At 34.8% G+C, this 12,223-nt stretch overlaps 1 protein-coding gene across 1 annotated transcript; it reads left to right on the top strand.

Moving 5' to 3' along the window:
- Positions 1-1,969: 1,969 nt before the first annotated feature.
- Positions 1,970-4,064, top strand: LOC146881661 (uncharacterized). Its single transcript, XM_085668502.1, has 2 exons — positions 1,970-2,193; positions 3,404-4,064. The coding sequence occupies exon 2, from the start codon at positions 3,419-3,421 to the stop codon at positions 3,884-3,886; it is 468 nt and encodes a 155-aa protein (XP_085524628.1). The 5' UTR covers positions 1,970-2,193; positions 3,404-3,418; the 3' UTR covers positions 3,887-4,064.
- The last annotated feature ends 8,159 nt before the right edge of the window (positions 4,065-12,223 follow it).

Genomic DNA, 12,223 nt, shown 5'->3' with positions numbered 1-12,223 from the left:
CAAATAGGTCCCAATTTTCGTCAATTTTGTTCAATTGGGTCCTTTTTTGCTAACATCGTTTAAATCATTAATGGTCATGAACAGTGATTGCCACGTGTCACTTCATGATTTTTTTGAATTTTTTTTTTATTTTTTAAAAAAAATTTAATTTTTTTTAAATGTTCATGTGTCAACCCAATAGCGTGTCACGTGTCAAAGTCAATGTTCTATATTCAATTTGGTCCCTATATTTGTTATTTTTGTTCAATTTAGTTCTAATTTTTGTTAACATGAACCAAATTGGTCCCTCTCCAAATTGGAACCAAATTTAATTTTTATATTAAAATTCACATTTTTTATTAAATATTTTTATATAATACATTAAAATTCACATTATTATAACTTTGATATAAAAATTAAATTTGGTTCTAATTTGGGGAGGGACCAATTTGGTTCATGTTAAAAAAATTAGGACTAAATTGAAAAAAAATAACAAATATAGGGACGAAATTGAATATAGAACATTGACTTTTACACGTGGCACAATACTAGGTTGACATATGGACATTTAAAAAAAATTTAAAAAATAAAATAAAATAAAAAATAAATTCAAAAAAACCACGAAGTGACATGTGGCAGTCACTGTTCATGGTTATTAATGATTTAAACTATGTTAGCAAAAAAGGACCTAATTGAACAAAACTAACGAAAATTAAGACACATTTGAACACAAAAACAAAATTAGGACTTATTTGACAAAACTTGACGAAATTTGGGACCAAAAAGGTATTTTGACCTTAAAATTAAATTATTTCATTCACACAAAATCTTATATAATTGTGCCCACAATAGATAAGATCACAATCATATAAAATTATATTACTCATGGTTATCCAAATAGAATAAAATTATATAATACATGAAATAATTATATTTAAAAGAAATATCTCGACAATTTACACAGCAGAATGACACGATTTTCCGACCACATGATCACCATCATGTGACGGTTAAAATCCAAACAATTTAAATTAAAATGCATGGATATACATAAACACAAATGTTTAACATTTTTCCCGAATCATCTACTCAAAAGATGTCACTTTAAATATAAGTTCATAAAATGCTAAACATTTAATTTGCTCATAAAATATTAAACTATCATAAAATTGAATATTTATTTATTTATAAAAAAACAAATATATTAAATATAGATATACCATTTATTTTAAATTCATGCATGTTATCAGGTGCACCCAATTATACATGTAACATGTATTTCATTGCTAATGTGCCAGCGTAGCGTATATGCATATGTTATAAGGATTTCAAACCACATTAATAATTACATCATGAGTGAAAAGGTTTACCAACTTCAAATCAATTTCAAGAACCAGATACTTAATTTGCCAATTAAGTATCCGTAAGAGAAAAGTTTAATTAATATAATCAAATTACACAAATAACCAAAACCAATAAATTTTCTCTTGAATACCTACACCAAAAATTAACATAGCCATTTTTACAATTAAAATACAAATGCTACGCAAGTTTTATGAATGGTACACAAGTGATATACCTAGACACAGTGGCATTCTGCAACATACTTTAGGTGCCAATAAAAATTTGATGATGCATCAATTGTCAATAAAAATGGCAAAAAATGACAAAAGGCTGAAACTCTACTGCTGCCATATAGTGCTCTTAGTAGAAGTTGCACCACAATGGAGTCGGGATAGCAGATAATAATAACAGAAACATTATTTTGACACCTTTATCTTAACTCACTTTTGAGACTAGGACACGTGTCAAACGATTAGCATTAACAGGACACGTGTCAAACGATTAACATTAATGTAATAAAAAAAAATTATTGTGAGAGTTGTTTGCAAGGTATGCACGTGTCGCGCTTAAGTGGAAAAAAATAAAAATTTTGACGCCAACAAAATGCTCCAAAATGAGATTGCAAAACGAAATAGTTGTAGAAGAATTGGAAAAAGGGTTTGAGGAAGGACATAAAGCCGTGAAAGGAGAAATGAAGGAAAACGTTTACGTAGAAGCAATTGGGTCGACGAGAATTTGAAACAGGCTTGCATCTAGTAGAGGAAGCCGGCCAATGAGGGTAGGGTTTGCGGTTTTGAAGAACGAAATAACGTTTTCGTTTGAAGAATCCCAAAGATTGAAGTTTGGCGAACCCCATTCCTTGCAATTCAGGTATTGATTTAGATGTGGTTGTGATTTTGTTGCATTTGATGTTGTCAATTTTTCGATTGGTTGGCGGTGCTAACGAACACATGGGGGGGATTTTTGTTTTCATTGCTGCAATATAAATCCCTCCATTTGCCTTTCACTTATTGAATATGGGCACAAAACAGCATAACGATGGCCTATTGATTGAGGATGTGAAGGTAGGTTTGGTTATGTGTCTGAAATTCCTTTGTTTATTGTCTATGTTAATATGGTATGATGTAACACAATTTTTTGTTTACACAGATGGTTTTCCTGCATTTTTGCAAAGCCAAATATGTTAGAAGTTTGAATGAAAAATTAAGTGTGAAACAACGAGAGTCAATTGCACGCACACCGTTTTGGTGGTTTATGTCGTTAAACCATTCGGTTAAGATAAGTTGCAATTTGTTATCTGTGTTATGTTATAGATGGGTTGAAAGGAGGGGTGATTTTGCTATTGGTAGGGAAGTAGTTGAATTTATTTTGTTAGATGTTTGTTTAGGATTGGGTCTTCGGGTATTGGGTGAAAAAATTGATATAAGTGAAGATTATGAAGATAGTGATTGTAGGAAGTTATTTTGTAGTGAGAAAGTTGATGTTAAAACGATTTATGAGTTTCTTTTGGAATATGACAATGATGGTGGTAGTATAGAATTGTTTACTAGCCTTTATATCTTATTAGGCATATCTGAGTTCTTGTTGCCAAATAGAGACGGGATTGTGTTCCCCAAAATTTTTAAGTTAGTGGATGACTTGCAAAGTATAGGTAAATACAATTGGGGCAACTTAGTGTACGACTATTTGGTTGGTATCTTGTGCAGTGCTTCAAGGGCTTTGAAGTATGAATCAACTACAAGTCACATTCATGTATTTGGATGTGTTTATATGTTGTAGGTAAAGTTTCGTTGTTTCATTTTCATGTTAAGTAATTACTTATTTGTTGGACATTTTGTTGTGGCTAATTCGTTTTCAATGTTTTAGTTGTGGTCGTTTGATCATATATTTGTTTGCAATGCAACGTTTAATTGCGGCATATCAAAGTTCCCACGATTGTTGCACTGGATGAATATTAAAGTTGGTGACAAATTAGTTAAAAGTTCCTTTGATAAAGAATTGGTTAGTATGGAGAAGTAATAATATTTTAGTCAATTACTTATATGTTTAGTTTTTATTAACTTGTTTTTGTTGTTGACAGGCTGTTAATGAGGTTATGGTGTGTAACGAAGAACTTGGTTATGAGTTTGTGAGAGAAGCATTCAAAACTTTTGGGACTTCATACAAGAGATCAATTGATAAGGAGAATGAAGAGCTAAAACGTCTTGTAGAGAATGAAGAACATGAGATTGCTGATTTGGAAGCTGTTTTGTCTCATTTAGAGGATATGGTTGCGAAAAAGGAAGAACAGAACCGTAGGGATGGTGATGGTATAGATGATCAGCATGATGATGATAATGATGAGGATGAGGGTGATGTTGGTGTTGATTACACCGTTAATGACCCTCCATATGATGTTGAAGATGAGGGTTCTACGGCTGATGATGTCAATGTTGGACAACAAAGCAACATGTATGACTGTATGAAGTCTCAACCTCAAAAGCGAATAAAAAGTCATGCAATAAGGACTCCATTTGCGGGTTTTGGTACGAGAAGGAAGACGAAGTTTCTTACAATGGGTTGAACTTGTTTTTAATTTAATGGTTGCAAAGACATTCATTGTTGATTTTTATTTTGTTGTTATAGGCCAAGTGTGTGGTCATTTGTTGTGTCCTTTGTAGTGTCCAACGTTGTTTGCTTTAATTAGGCTTCAGTTGCTGAATTCAGTTGACCATAGTAATATAATTTTTTTTATGTTCCAACCACTTTACATTGGTGCCCACATATTGTAAGACCCGTAGAATTTAATTAATTAATAAATGCGGGAGGGGAAATAATTATGACATTAAATTATGGTTGGTATGACGTGGAAAAGTACTAGCTCAAGTGGTTGAGAGTACTTTAATTATGTGAGAAGACTTGGGTTCAAGTCCTATGTATGCTAACTTTTATGTTATTGTTTTATTATTTAAATCTATGCAATCATGTTTTGGTATGATATGATGTCTGAATTATGATTGTTAACATGAAATATGAATTGGTTAGATGGTTTGATATTGGTGTGGCAATTGCATGGTTATGGGTTCAAAAGCTTTGGAGAACTTACATTAAACTTTAATTCTTTTTTTTTTGGTGTTTTGGCTTGGAATTGAATATGAAAGGTTGGGTAGAAAACTCTAGAGTGGGCAGCAGAGGTGGCTGGAAAATTGCCATAAGGATGTGGTAAATTGCATTTAACAACCCAATTATAACTTAATTTTCGGGTATAGTAATTAACATCGTTTTAGACACCCTTTAAAAAGAAGGATTTGGCTTAAAGTTAGGATTTTTGAAAAGCTGAGAGTATTAAGCACTGAACTTCATGACTCACCATTACATGTAGGTGGGGAGTCAGGACTTCAAATGTGTGGAGTGACAGTGTTATTCATGAACAAAATTTTAAGCATTGAACCTAATAACCCGCCATAACAATTAGGTGGGAAGTTATGTTGTCTCAAAGGTAGAGCAATGTTATTTATTTTGTACTCAAAAATAACTGCAACATGATGTGCCCACAATATTTTTCAACAAATGACTCGCACTAAGTGGGGAGTGAAGACTTCAAATATGTGGACTTACTATCTAGTTTAGGAACGACGGATTCAACACTGAGCTCGATCAATCAGGACGACCAAAAGATTAAGCAATCAACCTAATCACCCACCATTACAAATACGTGGGGAGTTATGGTTTCCCATACGGGGAGCAGTGTTATTTATTTTGTAGTAAAAAAAACATGCAACATGATGTCAGCACAATATTTTTCAACCATTGGGAGATCATATGCATATATTTGGTGAACACTATGTACAAGGACAAGTGAAATTCGATGTCTCGCACCAAGTGGGGAGTCATGACTTCAAATTTGTGGACTTACACTCTATATATCGAACGAAAGATTGACTTGTGAACATTGCCCACATTAACACCCAGGTAGGGACTTATGTGGTCTGAAACGGGGACTAGAGTTATCTATTTTGTACAAAAAAGAAAAAATGGAACATTATTTGCCCACAAAGAATTTCGAAGCTATAAGTTGGCCCTCATACTTATATTTTGTCAACGGTTTTTTATAACTAATAATGATACCAATGACATGGAAACAACTGGGGAGTCAGGACTTCAAATGTGTGGACTTACACTGTGTGAACTTACACTATAATTAACCAACGAAACATTAACCAGTCAACGACATTACCCACATTAACACCCAGGTGGGGACTTATGTGGTCTGAAACGGGGACCATAGTTAGCTATTTTGTACAAAAAAGAAAACTGGAACATTATTTGCCCATAAAGAATTTTGAACCTAGAAGTTGGCCCTCATACTTATATTTTGTTAACGGTCTGTTTATAACCAATAATGATACCAATGATGTCGAAACAATTGGAGAGTCAGAACTTCAAATGTGTGGACTTACACTGTGTGGACTTACACTAAAATTAACCAACGGAACATTAAGCAGTCAACGACATTACCCACATTAACACCCAGGTGGGGACTTATGTGGTCTGAAACGGGGACAATAGTTAGCTATTTTGTACAAAAAAGAAAACTGGAACATTATTTGCCCACAAAGAATTTCGAACCTAGAAGTTGGCCCTCATACTTATATTTTGTCAACGGTCTTTTTATAACCAATAATGATACCAATGATGTCGAAACAACTAGAGAGTCAGAACTTCAAATGTGTGGACTTATACTGTGTGGACTTACACTAAAATTAACCAACGAAACATTAAGCAGTCAACGACATTACCCACATTAACACCCAGGTGAGGACTTATGTGGTTTGAAACGAAGACCAGAGTTATCTATTTTGAACAAATACATATATTTTTCTGAACGCTTAATTGAACGGCAAGTGCAATGCAAGGTATTGCACGTTGTAGGGAGTCATGAATTCAAAGTTGGGGACCTGCACTGTCCTTTATGAACGATACAGTCCCATTAACTTCATAACTCAGCACCAAAGACAAGTGGGTACTCATGTGGTCGGACAGAGGGAGCACAGTTACTTTTTTTGGTAAAATATAAAAATTTGAATTTCTTTCGCACATCAATTTTTGAAACCAAAAATTGTGATGACAGTAACATATTTTGTCAACGCCTTCAAAATTAAAGGTAACCCAGGTCTTGCACCTTCAGGGGAGTCACAACTAAATAGATGGGGACTTACATTGTCCTTTATAAACTAAAGTATAACATATGAACTTCATTACTCACCATCAAAGGCAAGTGGAATTAATGTAATCCGACGTTACACCACTATTAAATGTGTCATACCAATACACACAATTAAATATTAATTGCAAAAACAAAAAACTACAAAGAACCAGTGGGATGACATGTATATTATCAAAACATAAAATCATGTCATCTTCACATAGCCCCTGCTACCTAACTAACTTCTAAAACCTGGTGCAAATGACAGTAATGTACAACTTACATTCCAATCAGGATAATAACAATTTTTCAAAACATTACAGTCATCCTTTGATGACATCAAAATATATGCAACATCCTATTTACATATCCAGCTATGTACATGGCAGAGAAGTTTGTTAGGCAACGTCTAACTTGTCATCATCAATTCAAAGTGGTCAACAACTTTTTGTCTTTTAATGTTATCTACATCTAGAACCCATTGACAGATGTAGTCCTGCCTTATCATTTGAAGTTGTTCCTACAAAATATATTATGGTCAACTCAATCATTACATGTTTCATTACTCCACTATTAAATGTTTCATTACTTGGGTGTCTACAAAATGCATCTCAATCCTTCTTGTCTTCAAGGTTACATCCGGCTAACTAAGAATTCTTGGAAAAACAAACTCTCTATGTGGGCCACATAAACCGAGTCGTTCAACAGCCTATAGCTGCAACAAAACACAAACTCCATTAAATGATTATATATACAACGAAAAGTTAACTTAAAGATATATCAAACAAATGCTTACTTGCAACACTACAGTTGAACCGCTCAAGCAGATCTCACGTTAACCTAATGCCAAAAATGCCTGACCAATGCTCCTAACCAAATATCTATGTACTGCTTTCGCCCAATTGTATTTTGACAAACAATTTATATTGTATAAAATTCTACAAGGAATATTACAGATGTTTTTTGAATTCCTTGAAAAATATAGTACGACAAAACAAACAAAAATATACATACGACATGCATTATCCACATCATCAACCTTGCTGCCTACCAAAGATTTCATCTTCTCAATAACATTTGTCAATTGTTATCAATTCACCACTCAAGAGTGAATCCACACTACCACACACGTTCCTATCAAATTCTACATCTATTCCACCAACGCCTAATCCTAAACACATACAAATGTCACCTATGGTTAAAGGGACAGACCGTTGCATGATACGAAATGAATTGTTAACAGAAAACCAACACTTAACCAACTCTATGATAAGTGGGTTGCAAATTGTTAACGCTTTATCCATATGCAAACACCATTTGAATGGTGTATCTCCAATCTTTGCACGGTGGTTATCCAAGATAAACCCGTTCATTTGCACAATGTACTTTGTATAACAAAAAGTACGCAACCGAGCCTATCATACACCACAAACATAAACAATGTATAAACAAACGAATTCCCAATACTTGGTACATCAAACGCACACCAAAAACCAATAACATATTCAACCAACCTTTTCATTAATTGCATTGTTAACAGCCATGAATTCCAACACTTGAATTCACTAACACCAAATATCACTGCCCAATGGAAAACAATTTGTATTTAGTGATACAAAAATTTTAAAATAAATAACCACATCAATTATTAAAAGTTCACATATCCAATTATTACAACAACAAAATCAATAACAAAATCAACATATTCAAACATGGCCAATAACCAAATTAACATATTCATACATAGCCAATGCATTTGGAACTAAACAAAACACACCTACACACAAACGAAAAATCACACCAAACATCACTATAAGACTTACAATGTACAAATATAACTTAACTGAAAATGCCACAATTTGCACCCAACGTTTCACAAAAAATCAAACTATAACCCCATACATAAATCACACTTCCTAGAAACCACATTTTAGGATACAAAACCGTGTCAAACAATCTTTGATTGTAAAAAATTCAACATAGTTGCACTTTCAGTTTCTTCAATAATCAGAACCTGATTACAAATAGATGAAGAAATGTGTCGCATTGGTGGAATCCTTGCTCGAGGTGGCCACAAAATTGATTTTAACTTTAACCTTTGTAATCCAAGGTGGCCATTGCTAGGAGATTTGTATGCTTTCCCTTACAAAACGCACACCTTTGAAAAACATCCATAACGGGTCAAGATTTAAAGCACACACTAAAGATGACCAAAGCAGAAACCGCCATGGACAGAAGTAATATAAAGCATACCAATGTCGTCCAACAACGCTTGCCAGAATTTATGTTAGTACTCCACCTTCTTCTCCGTCTCTATGCGAAAGGCGCAACCAAACCAAATCCTCTCCACAATTCTCCTCTGCAATCTGCAATGATGCAAACGAAAAAAAAAACACAACGGTTAACTCACAACAAACAACCACAATCTCCTCCACAATAACATCCATCGGAAAAGGCCACACCTTTATAAACATACTCATACAACCCAAAAATGGAAGGAGAACGATACCCGCCAGAGAACTTCAATACACGCAGACCACGCTCTATTCTCCGGCAGCCTTCAGTTGATGATGATGATGTTTACTGTGATTTGTTTACCCACCGACGAACTCTCAGACCAAAACCTTGTGTTCTATTTTACACACTTCTTTGTTTTTTTCGTTTTTTCCCTCTCAAAACCAAACATTCACTTTTCAGTTCATTCTACAATTCATCTTGTTTCATTTCCTCCAACCACCAGCACGTGACACAACAAATGCGCCATAGATGGTTGCGTGGTGGAGAAAACAGCTAGGCCAAGAGAGGATCGAAGTCGTTCGAGAGAAAAGATTGGGGATTTAGGGTTCTAAACACTCCATCACACCGAGACAGAGAGACACAACAAGCGAAGGAGCACCACTGCCATCGTACCCCACCGTACCCAAAAAAAAAACGAGGACTGTCATAATAGAGGCACTTCAAGTCTTTCTTCTCGCCTTTCGCCGGTGACGAACCAACATCGCAAGGCTCGCGCGAACTAGAACCTTTATTGCAAACACGCCACCGCGAGAGACGACAGAAGCCACCTCTTCGCGGACCACTGTCACATCGTCATGAGGCCCCACTTGGTGAAAACCAAAACCCAGCGAAGGGTGCAAAACCCTCGTGCGAAGCTGATTTGATTTTTCTTTTTCACTTCGAAAGAAGTTGCCATTCCTTAGGGGCCTTGATGGTTCAACACTCACAGATAAAAACAAGAGAAGCATTCCAATTGTTTTCACAGTTTGGCCAAAGTGTTGGAAAACCCACCGTCGCGCGGGAAAGAAGCACTAACACAAAAAAGCCCTATAACGTCACCCATATAACGTCTGTCTAGAAAAAGTCCCACGTTAAAAATGACGGTGGCATTTTTGTAAATTATTTGACTTTTTTAACGTCTGCCCATTCCAACACAGACGTAATTTAACGTCTGACCCACAGTACCCCGACGTTATGTAAAAATTAACGTCTGAGCTCTCTACCCCCGACTTAATTTAACGTCTGACCCACTCTGCCCCGACTTAATTTAACGTCTGACCCCCTCTGCACCGACGTTAAGTAACGTCTGACCACACAGCCCCGACGTCAATTTTTGGGTTTTCTCTACGCGAAACGCATAAACCCTAATTGTTTCGTCACGCCACCAATTTTTCGTGAAGCTTCTTCGTTGGCAACCACCATTCCGAGCTCCTCTAGGTAATTTTTGAACGTTTTTCACCACCAAAGTTGTTGGGATTTGATTATGGATTGATTTTAGGCGTTTTGAACCGAATATTTTCTGTTTTCATCCTCATTTGCAGTGTTTCGCGATCCTTCCCGTCGGTGACCATTATTCCGACCTCCTCTAGGTGAGTTTCGAACATTTTTCACCACCAAACTAGTTGGTATTTGATTGTGGATTGATTTTAGGCGTTTTCAACCAAATATTATACGTTTTCATCCCCATTTGCATCGTTTTGAGATTATTTTGCTTGTTATCTCTTTTTCATTGTATGTATGTAATTGCTTATCTTTTTTTATTTGCAATTATAATTTTTATCTTAGACTTTTTTTTTTAGTTTTTTTGGCCTATTTCTTTTTTTAATTGAATTTTTATAATAATATTTGTAAAATTACGAAATAAAATTATATTTATTGTTATTTGTAAAATTGGGCTAATTGTATTTGATTTTTTAATATTATTGTTGCATTAATTTTTATTTTATGTATGTAGATTTATTATAGATTCATTGTGGACCAAGGTCGATCTGCCGTATATGGATCCATTGAACCTCAAACCATTCAACCTTCGGGAAACTCACATGACCACATCAAACTTTATTTGCAAACATGGATGGTTGAGTCAAATAGAGAGATCTACTTTGCGCCATACATTGATGCGTATGTTTTTTTTCTAGTAATATTTTATGAAGTATTATTAATTATTTCTGCTAAGTACTTGTGATTGACGGTAGGTATCATTGGCAACTATGTACCATCATTCCAAGACAATGCACAGTTGTATGGTTTTATTTATGCAATAGGAAGATTCCATCTGCTTTGAAAAACATGTTACAAGAGTAAGTATTAATTTTTTTCAATAACCTATGTATCTACTTAGTTATAAAAACTAACATATGTTTTATGTTTCCAAAATTTCATTAGAATTGTGAGTAAGCCTAGAGGCCAACAACTTAAAGTATTATATTCAAAGGTTAGAACTCATTTAGTTTAAAGTTATTAAATTTTGTATGTCAACTTATGACTTTGATATGTGTTTATTTTATTTGTAATGTTTAGTGTAACAAGCAAGTAGATTAATGGGAATTGTGTATATTAGTTTAGAATATATGTTGAAACTTAAGTGTTATTAGATATAACTGTAACTCCATAATTGTGCTGAAATTATTATGAAACTGTTCTGGAAATTTGTTGATTTTCAAGTATGGGAATGTTGTAAAAACAACCAAATTAAAAAAAAAACAGAGCAGATTGACGTCTGGTGGTGCTCTGACAGACGTTGTTTAACGTCTGAGCTTACTGTGGCCGACGTTATTTAACGTCTGTCAGAGCCCAACAGAAGTCAAATTGCTCTGTTTTTTGGTTCCATTTAGCGCGAAAATTGACGTCTGCTGCTTTTGGCCCCGACATTGGATAACGTCGGACCCCTATTGCCCCGACGTTAAGTGACGTCTGTTTTGTTTTCCGACGTTATTTTAACGTCACCCTGATTGACTTGATCATCTTGTGAGAGGCCCATGTGGATCTTCTTCATCATGCTTCTAGTGATTGGGCCTTGAGGTGGGCTTGGGCTTGTTGATGCATTTGGGCTTACGCGTATTGGGATCACATCATCCCCTCCCCCTTGAAGAGGATTTGCCCTCAAATCTTGGTGTTCATCATCCATGGATCCTACAAAAGGAATTACATGAGATATATTGAAAGTGTAATGAACACCATACTCATAAGGAAGATCTAGTTGATAAGCAAGAGTATATCTAATGTAGAGGACAAAAGAAGGTCTTGTTGTATTGTTGAAAGTTACTTGAAGATGAACAATACCTACTTCACAAAAATAATTTTGTGTACTTTGAGTTGTCTCAAACCTAGTAGGCAACATTAACTCAAAGTATGATTTTGCAAAATATTTTGAGGAGTTTAAAGCAATGGGAAGGAAATTGGCTTGAAAAACTCAGTAAAAGTAAAGATTGGTTTGAA

Source organism: Vigna unguiculata, chromosome 11 (genome assembly GCF_037176805.1).
Source record: "Vigna unguiculata cultivar grain cowpea cultivar isolate G323 ecotype 2 chromosome 11, ASM3717680v1, whole genome shotgun sequence".
Taxonomy (NCBI): domain Eukaryota; kingdom Viridiplantae; phylum Streptophyta; class Magnoliopsida; order Fabales; family Fabaceae; genus Vigna; species Vigna unguiculata.
Note: the sequence above shows the minus strand (reverse complement) of the source record. Positions and strands in the feature narration are given on the sequence as shown.